This window comes from Eptesicus fuscus, chromosome 7 (genome assembly GCF_027574615.1).
Source record: "Eptesicus fuscus isolate TK198812 chromosome 7, DD_ASM_mEF_20220401, whole genome shotgun sequence".
Classification (NCBI taxonomy): Eukaryota; Metazoa; Chordata; class Mammalia; order Chiroptera; family Vespertilionidae; genus Eptesicus; species Eptesicus fuscus.
In genome coordinates this window covers 54,136,405-54,152,041 of record NC_072479.1, presented here as the reverse complement: position 1 = coordinate 54,152,041, position 15,637 = coordinate 54,136,405, and the positions used below count along the sequence as shown (strand labels likewise).

Below are 15,637 nucleotides of genomic sequence, written 5' to 3'. Positions count from 1 at the left end.
CACCCGGACTCAGGGGCGCGGCCTCACCCGGACCTGGGACCCAGCATCACCCGGGCCCCGGGGCACGTGGCCTCACCTGGACCCAGGGGCACGTGGCCTCACCCGGACCCGGGCTCCAGCCTCACCCTGACCCAGGGGCGCGCGGCCTCCCCCGGACCCAGGGGCATGGCCTCACCCAGACCCGGGATCCAGCTTTACCCGGACCCAGAGGCGCGTGGCCTCACCCGGACCCAGGGGCACATGGCCTCTCCCGGACCCAGGGGCATGGCCTCACCTGGATCCAGGGGTGCACAGCCTCACCCAGACCCGGGATCCAGCTTCACCCGGACCCAGGGGCGTGCAGCCTTGCCCGGACCCGGGACCCAGCCTCACCCGGATCCAGGGGTGCACAGCCTCACCCGGACCTGGGATCCAGCTTCACCTGGACCCAGGGGCACATGGCCTCACCCGGACCCAGGGGCGTGTGGCTTCTCCCGGACCCAGGGTATTCAGAATTTTTATTTTGGCACTTAATGTTCTGCTTTATGCTACCACTTAACCAATTCACTCATTAATCTTTTGATGTCCACACATCTCCCAGGAATTAAGATGCTACTCTGCAAATAGCTGAATGAATCAAAGTAATCCTCAACTCATCCTCAGAAAATTCAAAGAGGATGTTTTATGTGCCATGCCAGCACAGCCAAGGGTTCAGCGAGCCTGATCAGGGGCGACGAAGGATGATGAAGAAATGATAGACAAAGAGAAAAAGCTGGGTCTAGGTGGATCTTCTGTGCCTGGCTGAGGCCACAGAACAGATCCAGACTGCAAAGCTGAGGCTTTATTTATAATCAGGGACAAACAAGGTAATCTACAATGTTGTTGTAAGTTTCACTTGTTTTGGCAGCACTTGCTGCCCCTCCCACAGCCCACTAGCTACCCAGGAAAGATCTAGGGAGCAGTCACAAGATCAAGCTTAATTATGCTTAGAGGACTGCGCCCTCCAAGCTGGGACTTGTTTGCGACTTTGCCAGCAGGTCAGTCCGAGGCTTAACCCTATAACCGCTTCCTACAGTTTTATTTTAATTCAGTCAGCACCCATTTCTCCACCTCCTGCAAGTAGATGTGATAAAGTTAGTTTTCAACTATATAACTGAATCACAAAATGAGAAAATGCCAAAGTTTGAAATAGCTTCAGATATGGTTTAGTCTAGTGATTCTCAACCTTTGATGCACTTTAGAATCACCTGAACAACTATTTTAAAAAATACTTATGTCTGGGCTCCACTCCTTGGAGATCTAGTTAATTAGTCTAGGGTCAGGGAATTTTTTAAAACTTCCCCATGTGATTCTAAAGTTTAGCCCTTATTTCACTAAGGAAAAAAAAAAAATCCAGAGTGGGTAAGCAATTTGCCCAAAGTCACCCAGCATGTCAGTGCACGGTGCACCAAGAGAGACTGTGGCAATAGCAGGAATACGTTGATGATGTTTATAATATTTCTTGTTGGAGTAACCCGGGAAGCATTTTTCTTAGTTCAGAGAGGTATTATGTCATTTACCTTTTACTGTGACAGCAGCATTTATTCTTCTGGTAAGACTGCAATGGGTTCCCATTCCCTGACCACAGAAGGACAGAGATGGCATTGCGCATTACTGCACTTAGCCACAATTAGCAAAGCTCCCTAGGAGGCCACTTGAGGTGCCTAAAATGCTGCTTCTCTACAATGATCACCCAGCACTGCGGGACCTCAGCAGCGGTGAGAAGACAGGGGGCTGGAAAAGAAAGGAAAGCGGTCCCTCCTAGAGGGAAGGAGCTGAGAACAGCTGAGAACTGGCCAGAGCTGCCAGGAGGGAAAGGCAAGAAAGGAAACGAATTTCAATGAGCCGAGGGTGCCTCTGCTACGCCAACAACCAAACTATGATGGACAGCCTGGCAACATCCACCTCTTCCCCCCTCAACCCCCGCCTACACACACACACACACACACACACACACACACACACACACACACACACACCAGGAGCCTGAGATCCAAAAGAAATGTTAAAAACTGGCTCTGGCCCTAGCCGGTTTGGCTCAGTGGATAGAGCGTGGGCCTGTGGACTGAAGGGTCCTGGGTCCGATTCCCATCATGGCCTCGCTTGCAGGCTCCTCCCCCACCCAGGCCCTGGTCGGGTACCTGCAGGAGGCAACCAATCCATGTGTTTCTCTAACATTGACATTTCTCTCTGTCTCTCCCTCTCTCTTCTACTCTCTCTAAAAACCAATGGGAAAATATCCTCAGGTGAGAATTTAAAAAAAAAAAAAAATTGGCTCTGCACCTGGCTGGTGTGCTCAGTGGTTGAGCATCGACCCATGAACCAGGATGTCAGGGTTCGATTCCTGGTTAGGGCACATGCCCCGGGTTGCGGGTCCATCTCCAGTGGGGGGGGGGGGGGGGGGCGTGCAGGAGGAAGCCGATCAATGATTCTCTCTCCCTCTCCCACCCTCTCTGAAATCAATAAAAAAATATTTACTTTTAAAAACTGGCTCTGCAATATGAGTGATAAAGAAAACTTCTCCCAACATTCACCAAAAAGTGAAGTCCCACTAAAGACAAGAGCTCACCTGCCCCCAACTCTTGACTATTCCCGTTCTCCCCAGCCAAGATCTCACCGCCTGCCCACCTGGGCTCCAAAGGGGGCGGTCCCGGCATCACGTGACAGTGCGGTCACGTGGCCCTGGCCCTCGGCGCTGCGGAGTGCGTCCAGCTCCGGGAGTCTGAGGGGGCCGGGCTGTCCAGCCTCCCTGCCCCCCGCCCGGCGCGGCCATGCTGTCCCGCCTGCTGAAGGAGCACCAGGCCAAGCAGAACGAGCGCAAGGAGCTGCAGGGTGAGCCCACAGCCTGTCCGCGCGGCCTCTCCCGCCGCGGCCTGGCCTCAGCCCGGAGCCTGGGCCTCGAGTAATGGCCCAGATCCAGGGCAGGGCGCGGGCTAGTGGGCACGGGCGTCGGAGGAGGGGGAGGGGGTGCTTTTTTGGAAAGTCCGTCCCGGTGCCAACGGGCTCCGGTCCCTTTACCATCACCCATCACCCATCACCCGTGTCCCCTCGGAAACGCGCCTCGGCTGGGCCGCCCGGCCTCGTGGTCCCGCCCCTGCTCCTGAAACGCTGTGCCGATTGGTCCAGGCAGCCTTTCCTTCGGGGAGCGGGGCGGGGCTCCAGGAGGGAGGAGGGTGTGGGGGACCCGCCAGAGATGGGATTCTTGGAGGCCGGAAGCCGCCGGAACAGGTGTGGGGCGCTGGTTCCCGGAGCCCGGGCTTGGAATCCCGAGTCACCAAGCCTTAGGCCAGGAAGGCGGGGAAAGCGTGCCGGGGAGTCTGGAGCCCTGGACGGTGACGGCCCTGGGCCAGACGCTTCCCCTCTCCGGTACCGGTTTCCTCACCTCTGACAGGAGAGGTGTTTCTGTTTGGCAAAGTCCTCTCCAGCCCTGGCGCTCTGAGATGCGTTGGCGTGTTCCCACAACTAGCAGAATAGTAACGAGTAGGGGGAAGCCTTCCAGCAGCACCCCGGAAAAACACCAAGTCGCCACTCCAATCCCTCTCCCCCTCCCTCCCCCCAGAGAAGAGGAGGCGAGAGGCTATCACTGCAGCGACCTGCCTGACAGAAGCTCTGGTGGATCACCTCAATGTGGGGTATGAACCTCTTCCCGTCCACACCAGCTGCCCACCCCACGTGTAGGCGCGGGCAAGACCTCCCCGCAGCCTGCCCTGGAAGGGAGGAGATGTTCTACGCATCCCCTTACCCTCCCCGCCCAGTTTCAGTGTATGGAGGGAGGCCTGAGTCAGCCCTGACCCATAACATGGTCAGGGAAGAGCAGCTGCAGTGGTTTGAGACGCAGCCAGATTTCTCCCTCCTCCCAGTAACTTCCCGGGTGCTCACCACCTGATGCCATCTGCCCACCTCCTTGCACCCCTCAGTCCAGCTGTCACTTTGGTGGGAGGGAGGGTGCCCTCCTTCGCTGTGGCTTACTACCTCCTCCACCTCCCACCCTCTGGCAGGCCTGGGAGCAGCTGGCAGGAAGGAGATGGCCCAGCTGGTGAGGGTGAGAGCAGGTCCTCTGCCAGGAGCTCCAGCAGAGCCAGGCTGTCTCTGCCCTTCCTTCTGGGCATCGGGGGTGGGGGGCTTTTTTGGAAAGTCTGTCCCCGGGCCAACGGGCTCCAGGGACTACCCTCTGCTCCAGTCCTAAATGAAAATGTCGTTAACAACCAAAAACTTGGGAAGGAGCAGAGAATATTCCCTTGACCGTGGGTGACCCAGGAGAGCACCGAGGTGACGATTTGATAGGCCGTTTGTTGGAAGAAAGGAGGCAGTTATGATGCCTTCCACCCCAGGGCAAATAGTTGTGAATCCAGAGACTGAGTCGCCCAAGTGAGCCGGGCAAGGGCTGCCATCTTCATTACTCATTTCTGGGCAAGATTAGGGGAAGAAAGGCTGTGGTCAGGGCCTCTGACCGCCCTCCCCTCCAGGCCTCTCCCTTCATTCAGTTTGAATAATGGAGAGCAGGAGATCAACCGGAAAAACTGAGATCTTAGGAACTCCCAGAGGAAGCTAGAAACATTGGGAGCCCCCTACTCTTACTGTGTCAGCTCCTACACTGCCCGCTACTGTGACCAGCTGTCCCCAGGGACAGGATCTTACCCCACACGCATACATTGGCGCCTCCTGGCTCTGCTGTGATGTTGGCCCGGGCTTCTTCCTCTCTTCTAACTTTGCTAGGGGCCACCCCACTTTCAGTTTAGAGGGCAGCTAAGCCAAAGCCAGATTAGAAAGGGTTTTGTGTTGCTGCCCACGGCTCCTCTCATTCCCCGGAAAGGAACACAAAGGCCCCGTCTATCTCAGCCCCTGTCAGGTGTCCTTCCCACTCTCCACGCCCCCGACCCCTTGCCCTCTCCAGCCCCCACAGATTCCAGTGGGTGGGGGCACCGGATGTGGAGTCTCAGCTGACCTAGAGCTTTGGGGTGGGTAGTGAAAGATTCACCAGCCAATAAGAGAGAACAATTATTGCACAATTATTGCAGGAGGGTTAGGGGGGATGGAGGCAGGCAGAGAATTGAGGATACCAACCTCATGGCAGTAATGGTAATTGCAACCAGCACCTTGATTGAGGAGAAAAGGAAATAGAGCAGAGCAGAAGGAAGGGAGAAAGTGTGCGTGTGTGTTCATTCATTCGTGTGGGCGAAAGGAGAAAGGTTGGGAGAGAGACTGAGCCAAGAAGCAGTCCCTGGGAGATCTCTTGACCCTGAGTTCCTGGGGAGGGGGTTGCTCTCCTATCTGACCCCAGATTCAGGGAGTGGCCAAAGTTTCCTTCCCAACTTCTGCACAGATCCCTGGGCTTCCGGTTGCTGCCAGATGTGTCCCTACTACTGGATTTTCCCAGCTTCTCCCATCTCCCCCTTTTTCTTCCCAGCTCTTTACTCAAGGATATCCCCCTACCAGGCTAGCCCTTGCTTCCCCACCCAGCTTCAGGAGCTCTTTTGCGGGGTAGGAGATGGTGTGTTTCTACACAGCTCCCAGCTAGGGTCTCCTGAGAATCCTGGGAGTGGGAGGAAGAAGCTGGGTTCATTTGCATGTACTAGTCTTGTTGCGTCACATCCCAGCATGGTCACAGTCACGAGGTTGTCCCCAGCCTGACCCCTGGCTGGCCTCCCACTCTCGCAGTGGGGTATTAGTCCTGGAGACCACTCTCACCAGTTGGGTGAGTTGATATCCTCCCTCCTCCAACCTCTAGTGTGGCCCAGGCCTACATGAACCAGAGAAAGCTGGACCATGAGGTGAAGACCCTACAGGTCCAGGCTGCCCAGTTTGCCAAGCAGACAGGCCAATGGATCGGGATGGTGGAAAACTTCAACCAGGCACTCAAGGTGAGCCACACTCCCGACCACATCCCCATCCCCATCCTGGGCCCCCACTGGCTGCCTCCCGTAGGGTCACCTCAGACCTGGGGCTAAAGAAGAAGTAGATGGCCCCAGAAACCCCATCTGTGGCCCCAGTGTCAGAGGCTAGAGAAAGGTAAAGGGAGTTGGTGGGTCCAAGCAAAGCCCTCTGTAGGGGATGGGTGGGAAGTGCCCCCATCCATCCACTGGAGCCACACCCTACTCACCCTGATTTGAGGACTCCCCCCTCTCCCCTTCCCAGGAAATCGGGGATGTGGAGAACTGGGCTCGGAGCATTGAGATGGACATGCGCACCATTGCCACCGCCCTGGAATACGTCTACAAAGGACAGCTACAGTCGGCCCCGTCCTAGCCCCTCTCCCCTCCCCCTCTACCTCACGCCTACCCCCTCCACCTCCCCATGGGGCAGGAGGGAGGCTGACAGGACACAAATAAAACACAAGCCTCAAATTCTCTGTGATACATTCCAAGGAGCTGCTAGCTCAGCATAGCGGGTGGGAGGGGAAGGGTCACAGACCGTTTCCCTAAGGGACAGGTGCCTGGTGCAGGCGCCCGTTGGGTGACCAGAAGTCGGGAGTTCCCCACACCTCTCCAGAGAAGGTCCCAGTAGAGGCCCTGCCCAGCAAGCACCCTAACTTAGGACTTCCGTTTCCTGCAGGGGAGCAACAGGCAGGGAGCAGGCCTGGCCCGCCGCTGGTGCTCTGCCTCTCCACGTGCTCATGGCCTCTCCCAGCCTGGTACTAAGCCGTGTCATGAGTCTGGACCTCGTGGGAGATTAACTCTTGGGCATGAGAGCACTTTGGAGGAGAAATGACAGGTCCGAGGCCACCAACAGGCAGGGGCAGCTGTCATACTTGATAGATCCTGCCTGCTGGGAGTCTACGACAGAGGTGATCAGGAACCCCGGCTGGGAAAGGTAGCCAGGAAGGGGGTCTGGGCACGCCTGGCCCGTGCCAAGCCGCGGCTGACCGGCTTCTGCTTCCCTGACTCCACCTCTCAGTCTTCCCCCTCCTCCCCCCCGCCCCCCCCCGCACATACACTAATACCTCTGGCACCGCGTCCACCCACCGTGGACTTTGGCCTCAGCTGTAGCTCCTGTGGAGCCGGGGGACTGGGAGCAAAGGAAGAAGCGTCTGGTGTAGCACCTGCCAGCTCCCCCCAGAGGAGGTAAGCAGGGCAGGGAGCTGGGTGCCGGGAGGACTGGCGAGGTATCGCCTGTGCTGATAACTCACGCTTTAAGCTTCACCGTGCCTCCTCACACTTCTCCCTTTTGATCCTCCACAACCCCCCAGTGGGCATGGTGGGTGCTAGTCCAGAAACAGGTCCAGAGACGCAGTGAGGTGCTCAGCATCACACAGTAAGTTTGGGGCCGCCGGGACTGAAGTGCAGGGCTCTTTGCCCCGTGTGTGTTTCCTAAAACAAGGCCCAGCTTCATTTAGAGAGTTCAGGTGGCCCTGGTTTAGCAGGAGGTGAAAGGTGACAGCAACGAGAGCTTCTGCTCCCGCGCAGCAGGCCGCACTCGGAAGGGGCTTATCTGGTGTTCACTGTTACCCACAAGTAAAGGGGCTGCCCAGATCCTGGCTTTGCCCAGAAGAGGCATAATTTGCCATTTATCTGCCAAGCAGATGCGGAGACCAGAAACTTCCAGCTAGGGAGGCTGTCAGGGGCAAGGGCTCGAGGGCCAGAGTAAACCGCACGTGTTCTGCCCAGCTCGCTGCCCCTGCAGATCACGTGGGCTCCGGCCATGTGGCTGCCTGTGCTGCTGGGAGTCTTCCTCTGGGCAGCACTGTGGCTGCTCAGAGACCGGCAGAGCCTGCCCCCCAGCGATGCCTTCGTCTTCATCACCGGCTGTGACTCTGGCTTCGGGCGGCTCCTGGCACTGAGGCTGGACCAGAGAGGCTTCCGAGTCCTGGCCAGCTGCCTGACCCCCTCAGGGGCAGAGGACCTGCAGCGGGCCGCCTCCTCCCGCCTCCACACCACCCTGCTGGACGTCACCGACCCCCAGAGTGTCCAGCGGGCAGCCAAATGGGTGGAAACATATGTTGGGGAAACAGGTGAGCCTGGCTGGAGGCACTGGGAACATGGTGTAGGGTGTGTACTCACACGGGCGGTGGGAACCAGGGGGACTGTGAGGGGAAGGAGCAGTGCTCAGGCCGCCCAGGAAGGAGGGGCCTCGGAATGCCTGCCCTACCCTCCGTGACTCCCCTCCGTGACTCCCCGCTTCCCCCACAGGTCTTTTTGGTCTGGTGAATAATGCCGGTGTAGCCGGTATCATCGGGCCCACACCATGGCTGACCAGGGATCACTTCCACCGGGTGCTGAATGTGAACACACTGGGTCCCATCGGGGTCACCCTTGCCCTGCTACCTTTACTGCAACGGGCCCGGGGCCGGGTGGTCAACATCACCAGCGTCCTGGGTCGTCTGGCAGCCAATGGTGGGGGCTACTGTGTCTCCAAGTTTGGCCTGGAGGCCTTTTCAGACAGTCTGAGGTGAGGGGGCAGGGCCCGGGCTCCCAGCCCACTCACAAAAGTATTGGTGTCTGCCCTGCAAAGATTACTAAAGCATTTAATGGAATACTTCTGGGGAGATAGCCTAGGGCTCGACTTCATAGCCCAGCCTCTCATGTGAGTTTTGTGACCTTAAAAGGTTAATTTTCTTTATCCCAGTTTATTCCTCATCTGTTAGATCAGGATGAGAAGACCAATGTCATGGGTGTTGAGAGTGAAATGAGGTCCATGTAAAGCCCCACATAGAAAATGCCCAAGCCCTAACTGGTTGGCTCAGTGGATAGAGCGTTGGCCCGCGGACTGAAGGGTCCCAGGTTCAATTCCGATCAAGGGCACATGCCTTGGTTGCAGGTTCCCTGGCCCTGGTCAGGGTTCATGCAGGAGGCAACCAATCGATGTATCTCTCTCACATCGATGTTTCTCTCTGTCTCTCCCTCTCCCTTCCACTCTCTACAAATCAATGGAAAAATATCCTCAGGTAAGGATTAACAAAAAGGAAATACCTCAAAAAGCCTGCTATCATTATTAGTATTATTAATAACTATAGGCCCAGTGAACGAATTTGTGCACGGGTGGGGTCCTGGGGTCCCTCAGCCTGGCCGGCAATTGGGGCCGATCGGGGCCATCTTGCCCAGTCCTGATGGGGGCCGATGGGGGCCAGCCGGCCAGGGAGGGACCGCGGGAGGGCTCCAGGGCATGTCCAGCCTGTCTCACCCAGTCCTAATCAGCCGGACCCCAATAGCAAGCTAACCTACCCATCGGAGCATCTACCCTCTGGTGGTCAGTGCACGCCATGGCTACTGGTCAATTGGTCCGACCAATCAGTCGGACTTAGCATATTAGGCTTTTATAGAGAGAGATGACTATTACAATGAGCTAGTACCTTTACATATTTTCTCATTAATTCTCCCAGCAACCCTATCAGGGTAGGTATTAATACCCATAGAATAACATAACTTACCCAAGACCCCTGGTGCTCACCTACTGAGCCTGGTCATTCTGTCCTCCTGCCCCTCATCTTTAGATGGTAATGTTCAAAGTCCCATGAGAGCACAGTGGAGACTTGACAAGGATGACATGGGAGCAGGGCCTGAATTTTAAGATTTTTTTATATTATTAGAGAGAGAGGAAAGAGAAACATTGATGTGAGAGTGAAACATCTATCAACTGCCTCCTGCATGTCCCCTACCCAGTATTGAGCCCACAACCCAGGCATGTGCTGAGTCGGAATCAAACCAGCAACCTTTTAGTGCACAGGACAATGCTCCCACCCGCTGGCCAGGGTTAGGGCCTGGATTTTGAGCAGAAGTACAAGTCCCCCAGCCACAGGCACCTTCTGAAGGAAGCCCGCCTTTGTCACCATCACTCAGCAAGTACTTTCAATATTGACTTTTTTTTTTTAATGTTTTTATTTATTTTACAGAGAGGAAGTGAGAGGGACAGAGATAGAAACATCAGTGAGAGAGAGACATCGATTGGCTGCCTCCCACACGCCCTCCCTCCCCCCACTGGGGATGGAGCCCACAACCCACGCATGTGCCCTGACTGAGAGTCAAACTGGGGACCTCTTGCTTCATGACTCAACCACTGAGCCACACCGGCCAGGTCTCTATCTGTCTGTCTTTTAATTTTCCAATTGGCACATGAAACACATACTTTATACTTGGACTTCTGCATCCGTGCTGGGGTGGTTGGATGTAACCCCACTTTCCTCCCAGGAAATACTAGTCTACACCTTCCTCTCCAGAACTCAGGACTCCACCCTGTGTTTTGGGAGCTAGGGAGTGGGGTTCTTCTAGGGCTGGAATTGGCAAACCATGGTTCTCAGGCCAGGTCTGGCCAGCTGCCTATAAGCCAATAATGACTTTTACATTTTTAAGTGATTATATAGGTACCTACATAGTATTTTCAGTCCTGCATTACAGAAAATATTTACTATCTAGACCCAACCCCTGCTCTGGGTTGTAGAAGAGAATACAAAGGAAAAAAACCTCCCTCCCTCTGTCCCCACTTGCCCCTCATCCCAGGGCAGCAGCGTATCCCTTAGTCAGGACCCTTGTCCCTGGTTTAATAACTTTCCCATCATAGTCCCCCACCCATGTCCCTATTAGGGCAAGAACCCAAAAACTTCCCTCTACCCCACTCCAGGCGGGACGTGGCTCCGTTTGGAGTACGAGTCTCCATCGTGGAGCCTGGCTTTTTCCGAACCCCTGTGACAAACCTGGAGAGTTTGGAGAACGCCCTGCAGGCCTGCTGGGCACGGCTGCCTCCAGCCACACAGGCACACTATGGGGATGCCTTCCTTACCAAGTGTGAGTAGCTGGGCCCATACAGGGGGAATGAACGTGCCAGAAAGGTCAGCCCTGCTCCAGCCTGCCGGGAGGAAGTAGGAGGGGCAGTCAGGGAGTGGGTGAGGGTGAATGGGGTGCTTTAGGACACCCAGGCCATGTGGAGCCTGCCCGTTCCCCCTAACTGGGGATGGGATTAAGGACCCCTCTCACCTCTGCTGGGCAACAAGCTCCAGGACCCAGAAGAGGGCCGGAGATGGGCTGCAGTGGGACAGGGACACTGATTCCAACCACCCCCTGGGCTGCAGACCTGGAAGTGCAGCAGCGTGTCATGAACCTGATCTGTGACCCGGACCTGACCAAGGTGAGCAGGTGCCTGGAGCATGCCTTGACTGCTTGTCACCCCAGAACCCGCTACAGCCCAGGCTGGGACGCCAAGCTGCTCTGGCTGCCAGCCTCCTACCTGCCAGCCAGCCTGGTGGATGCTGTGCTCACCTGGGTCCTTCCCAAGCCTGCCCAGGCAGTCTACTGAGTCCAGCCTTCCAGCCACAGATTGTTCTTCAAATACAAGAACTTTATTTCTGTCCCCACCTGGTGCCTGGCACAAAATAGGCACTCAATAAATGTTTAAAAAAAAAAGATGGGCAGAAACAAAGGTGCTCCATTGAAGTGCTCTCGCTCTGTCCAGTGCCTGCAAAATAACTAACACCCACTGGAGGGCGCAAGAGGGATGCATCGCTAGTTGGTCTTTAAAGCTGCACCTATATGGCCACTAGAGGGCACTATTGGATGTTTCCTTTCTTTTCTACATGGAGTGATAATGCAATTCAGCATTTGGGAATGGCCCTTATTTTTCTTGGGGGGCAAGGGAAAGAAGTATGGAGGAGTCACGTCTAGGCTGGAAAAAAGCAGTACTCACTTAAGTTCCTATTAACTAATAAGTCAAGGAGGATGACACTGGCCACACAGATGTCAGAGCAACTCATCACCACCCTGAAAGGAGCCAGGCCCCTGGCTGGGGAGGGAGTTGCTGGGCCCTGAGTTGGACAGAAGGCCAAGGAGATGTCCGTGGTAGATGTCATGGCGGGCCTCTCCCAGGGAGGACCTTTGTGGGTTTAATTGCAGTACTGAGCCTGGCAGCACACAACTAGGAAACAGCCTCCTTCCCAATGCCGCTTCCACCGCCAGCCCAACCAACCTTTCCCGGACACCCCCAAAACAGGCCTTTCTTTCCTGGAGGTGCAAGCAGAACAAAGGCCCAGAGTACAGGAGCATGGATGAGGAGAGAAAAGGGATAAAGTATCACTCAAGACAGTCTTTTTGGTCTGAAAAAATAATCAGTTTAATTGAAAAATGTGGAGCATATTATCCCACTCTCCTAGATGAGGGGCTAAAGAGACCAGGGTCCCTACATCACTTCATAGCCACTCTGGATACTCTTCACAAGGCAGCAGGCAAAGATAATTCCCAGGACCTAGAAGGAAAGATGGGGGGGCGGGTAGGAAAGTCAGAAAGGCAAGGTACCCTCAACCACCCAAGAGCCCCAAACACACCAGGGCTCCCCCCCAGATGAGCACCTCCTGCCCACTGCCCCTACTCTCCAGACGCCCTGGATGAGTCCCAAAGGTGCCTCTCACCTCCACAAAGGCAATGCCCAGGGCTGCTGCAGCCACCACCAGCACGTTGCTCCTCAGCCACACCCCAATCTTCTCTACACAGCCCTGAAGGGCAGCAGACACAGAGGGCAAGGACACCATCAAAAACTGCCCCACCTCCCGTGCGTCCATCTGTCTCTCCGCCACCCTCTATACCTTTCACCCCAGCCCTACATTCCCAGATCGCCTCCCCATCCCTGATCCCCAACCCTCTCCACCTCCATCCCTGGTTCCTCTCATCTCTTGAAACATTTCCCAGGTTTCCCAGGTGCCCTACTATCACACCTCAGCCTCCTCCCTACCTCAGTGTGGATGTCCTTCACCTTGAAATTAACCCCACAGCCCTCAGTGACATTGACGCAGCAGGAGTCAGGGACACGGTTCTTGGGCTCAAGAGGGACCGTCTCCCAATCTGTGTAGTTGGCCGCCCCGCAGCACTTGAACTGGGGGAGAAGAGAGATATGGGGGAGGTTGTTAGGTGAACCTCCACCTTCAATATGAAGATGAGCGCCTTCTTCCTCCATTGCCCCTGATCCTGGCAACCCCACTCACTTCTTTCTGCATCCTGTCCAGGAAAAAATCTGTCTGGTTCTGTTTGGGGTAATTCTTCATGTGCTGCCGGAAGTCCTTATTAAATTCTGACATCACCTGGGAGTAGGGAAGTTGAGGTCAGAGTTCAGGGAACCTGAGTCCCAGAGCCTCTGAGGGAAGGCTCTCCTTCTTCCTTGCTTACCTTGCCTCGAAGCACATAGCCAGCAATGGCGGTGGCCACCTCCACCAGCACGATCAGAGACAGGAAGATGACAAACTGCAGGCACAAGGACAGGAGTCAGGTGCCGTGGCCCAGCCAGTCTCTGGAACACTCACACAGGCTTTCCTCACCCGCCCACCTGCTGAGCCCCTCCACAGAGTGACCTTCCAGAAGTCCCACACACCCCACGGGCCCCGATGCCCACTCACCGTGACCATCAGACAGTAGCTCTCCTGGCAGGCCCCACAGCAGCCCACGATGGCCACCAGGAAGAGGAAGGCTCCCACCGCAATGACGACCACAGGCAGCACGGAGCTGGCGGCCCCCTGGTTGACGGTCTGATTGAAGACCAGCAGGGCCCCTATACCCACAGCCATCAGCCCCACTGCGCAGGCCTGCGAAGAAAGCAGGTCGCGGTTAGGCCAGACCCACACCCATCTGGAGGGCAGCGGGTGCACCCGGGAGTCAGACTTAACCCCATCCTGGAGAGGCAGATTCTCACGCCTCCACAAAACGACTGTGGGGACAGGGAAGATGACCCATTGTCACCCACAGTTTGATCAACTGCAAAAAGAGAAGTTCCCAGAAAGCTTTAACCCTTTAACCCCAGGGCACACATTCCTAACCAAGAGTGTCAGCTGGGGCCTCAGGGGCTCCGAGAGCCGCCCTCTCACCAGCCACGCCCCACCCTTCCCCATCAGCTGTGGAGAGGAGGAGGGGTGAGAGGGGTGCGCCCCAAGCCCCAGCCAGGGGGCTCAGCTGGTCTGAGGTCCTCCCAATACACCAAGCCTGCAGGTTTGATCCCATCAGAGCGCATTCAGGAATCAACCAATGAATGCATAAACAAGTGGAACAACAAATCGATGTTTCTCTCCCTCCCTCCCTCTCTCTCTAAAACCAATAAATAAAAATTTTAAAGGAAGACTGGGGGGCCCCTCCCTGGACAAACAGTACCCACGGCAGTGATAGCATCAGCCGTTGGCCGGTTGCCCCACGAACCCTGTCACAAGGTTGGGTCACCAGACAGGAAGGGCCAGGAGGGGTGAGGGTGACCCTTCTCATCCACACGGCCTCGGGGTCCCTAAAGGCCGGCGGGGGGTGGCCGCGCTGCCTACAGCCGCCCTGGGCTTTCCTTCCACATCTGGTCTCCAGCTGCCTCCATTCCTGGCTCCTCGGCCCCCACACTCCGAAGCCCGGCCTCCCCTCACCCCGCCAGCGCGCCCCCCTCCCCTCCCCAGCGCACTCACGAAAAAGGCCAGCAGAAGAACGTAGTGCAAGATCTTGACACATTTCATGCCTCCTTCCACCGCCATGGCTGCCGGGCCTGGGCAGGAGGCAGGGCAGGGGATCAGGACCGGCGGGGGGGCTCGCTTTCCGGGCGCCCTGCCGGCCCTCGAGGCCTTCCTCGCTCGGGCCCCCTTCCCGGCCCCGCCCACCCGGAAACCCGCGGGCACATCCACGTCTCCCGGCCCCCTCCTCTCCGCCGGGAGGGGAGCGGGCGGGGCGGCCGCCCCGCACCCGGGACGGACCCGAGGGCGCGGGCAGGGGGGCGCCCGCCGCCGCCAGCCCCGGACCTTAGACCCCCCTCCCCGCCGGACCAGCTCCGAAAACAGCCTCGGCCTAAGCCCGCCCGCCGGTCACTTCCCTGCGCCCCGACCACCCCGCAAAGAGAAGTGCGGCCGCGCCCGCCCGCCCGCCCGCCCGGCCGCGGGAACTTTTCACAAGTTGCAAAGCCGCGAGGCCCCGGAGCGGCCGGGGCGCGGCGGGTCTGGGGGGCCGGACGGGGGGCTGCCAGGACCCCGGCCCGAGCCCGGCCGCCTCACCTGGGTCCTGAGGCTGCGCGCTCCGCTCCCGCCGCCGCGCTGGGCTCTCTGGCTGCCCCCGCGCCCCGCCCGCCGCCCGGCCCCGCCCCGCCCGCCGCCCGGCCCCCGCCCCCAGCGCCGCGGGCTCCCTCATGTGACGCGGGGACAGCTGCGGCCTGAGTCACCGGCGGGGGAGGCCGAGCCCCGTGCGGGTCAGGGCCACGTGGACCCCCCAAGACAGCGCCCACCCCCGGCCGAGGGAGGGCGCGGGCAGGACCCGGGTGCCTCGGGCTCCCCGGCGCCCCCGCCCCGTGCCAACTGGGCTAGGAGAGCGGGACGGGGGCGAGAGAGAGCCCGAGCCGGGCCGAGGCCTCCGGGTCCGCCCCCGGAGCCCGCTCCCTTCCGACGGCTCCGCGGCTCCTCCACCCCCGAGGGCAGTGCCGCGGCTCCTGGGGTCGGGCGGGGCCAGAATAAACCCTTCCAGGGAGTCCCCGGCCGCAGGGGAGTCCCCACCTTCTGCAGTGGGTGCTCCTGCGCCCCCCGCCAGTGCCTGCTCCCCGTCCAGGGCTGCTGAGCGGCGGCGGGGACGCGGAGGACGCCCCTCCCCGACCCGCCCACAGCCCACCCCTCGGTCGCTCCCCCTGGGGAAGGGTCGACAGGTCTGTGTCCCCCCCGCTCCCGGGTCCGCCTGCCGCGGTAGGATGGACACTGAGGCCGGCG

General features: G+C 57.9%; 3 protein-coding genes across 3 annotated transcripts; 2 read left to right on the top strand and 1 right to left on the bottom strand.

Annotated features, from left to right (window-relative positions):
• The first annotated feature begins 2,697 nt into the window (after positions 1 to 2,697).
• BLOC1S1 (biogenesis of lysosomal organelles complex 1 subunit 1) lies at positions 2,698 to 6,362 on the top strand. The gene is made up of 4 exons (XM_008148591.3): positions 2,698 to 2,850; positions 3,578 to 3,650; positions 5,747 to 5,879; positions 6,154 to 6,362. Exons 1-4 carry the CDS (start codon positions 2,790 to 2,792, stop codon positions 6,262 to 6,264), a joined length of 378 nt encoding a protein of 125 aa, XP_008146813.1. The 5' UTR covers positions 2,698 to 2,789; the 3' UTR covers positions 6,265 to 6,362.
• Positions 6,363 to 7,063: 701 nt separating this feature from the next.
• Positions 7,064 to 11,341, top strand: RDH5 (retinol dehydrogenase 5). Its single transcript, XM_054718987.1, has 5 exons — positions 7,064 to 7,079; positions 7,205 to 7,966; positions 8,145 to 8,403; positions 10,570 to 10,733; positions 11,018 to 11,341. The coding sequence occupies exons 2-5, from the start codon at positions 7,657 to 7,659 to the stop codon at positions 11,239 to 11,241; spliced, it is 957 nt and encodes a 318-aa protein (XP_054574962.1). The 5' UTR covers positions 7,064 to 7,079; positions 7,205 to 7,656; the 3' UTR covers positions 11,242 to 11,341.
• A 685-nt stretch (positions 11,342 to 12,026) lies between these two features.
• On the bottom strand, positions 12,027 to 15,018 carry CD63 (CD63 molecule). The gene is made up of 8 exons (XM_054718986.1): positions 14,939 to 15,018; positions 14,363 to 14,439; positions 13,325 to 13,510; positions 13,098 to 13,172; positions 12,917 to 13,012; positions 12,667 to 12,807; positions 12,347 to 12,430; positions 12,027 to 12,183 (listed from the first exon to the last, which is right to left on the bottom strand). The coding sequence occupies exons 2-8, from the start codon at positions 14,426 to 14,428 to the stop codon at positions 12,118 to 12,120; spliced, it is 714 nt and encodes a 237-aa protein (XP_054574961.1). The 5' UTR covers positions 14,429 to 14,439; positions 14,939 to 15,018; the 3' UTR covers positions 12,027 to 12,117.
• Between the last annotated feature and the right edge of the window lie 619 nt (positions 15,019 to 15,637).

Coding starts and splice junctions, on each gene's coding strand:
- BLOC1S1 (XM_008148591.3), top strand. CDS start 2,790: ATGCTGTCCCGCCTGCTGAAGGAGCACCAGGCCAAGCAGAACGAGCGC. Junction 3,651..5,746: donor GTGGATCACCTCAATGTGGG/GTATGAACCTCT, acceptor TCCAACCTCTAG/TGTGGCCCAGGCCTACATGA. Junction 5,880..6,153: donor ACTTCAACCAGGCACTCAAG/GTGAGCCACACT, acceptor TCCCCTTCCCAG/GAAATCGGGGATGTGGAGAA.
- CD63 (XM_054718986.1), bottom strand. CDS start 14,428: ATGGCGGTGGAAGGAGGCATGAAATGTGTCAAGATCTTGCACTACGTT. Junction 13,013..13,097: donor GCTATGTGCTTCGAGGCAAG/GTAAGCAAGGAA, acceptor CCCTACTCCCAG/GTGATGTCAGAATTTAATAA. Junction 12,808..12,916: donor TGGACAGGATGCAGAAAGAA/GTGAGTGGGGTT, acceptor CTTCTCCCCCAG/TTCAAGTGCTGCGGGGCGGC.
- RDH5 (XM_054718987.1), top strand. CDS start 7,657: ATGTGGCTGCCTGTGCTGCTGGGAGTCTTCCTCTGGGCAGCACTGTGG. Junction 7,967..8,144: donor AACATATGTTGGGGAAACAG/GTGAGCCTGGCT, acceptor CTTCCCCCACAG/GTCTTTTTGGTCTGGTGAAT. Junction 8,404..10,569: donor GCCTTTTCAGACAGTCTGAG/GTGAGGGGGCAG, acceptor ACCCCACTCCAG/GCGGGACGTGGCTCCGTTTG.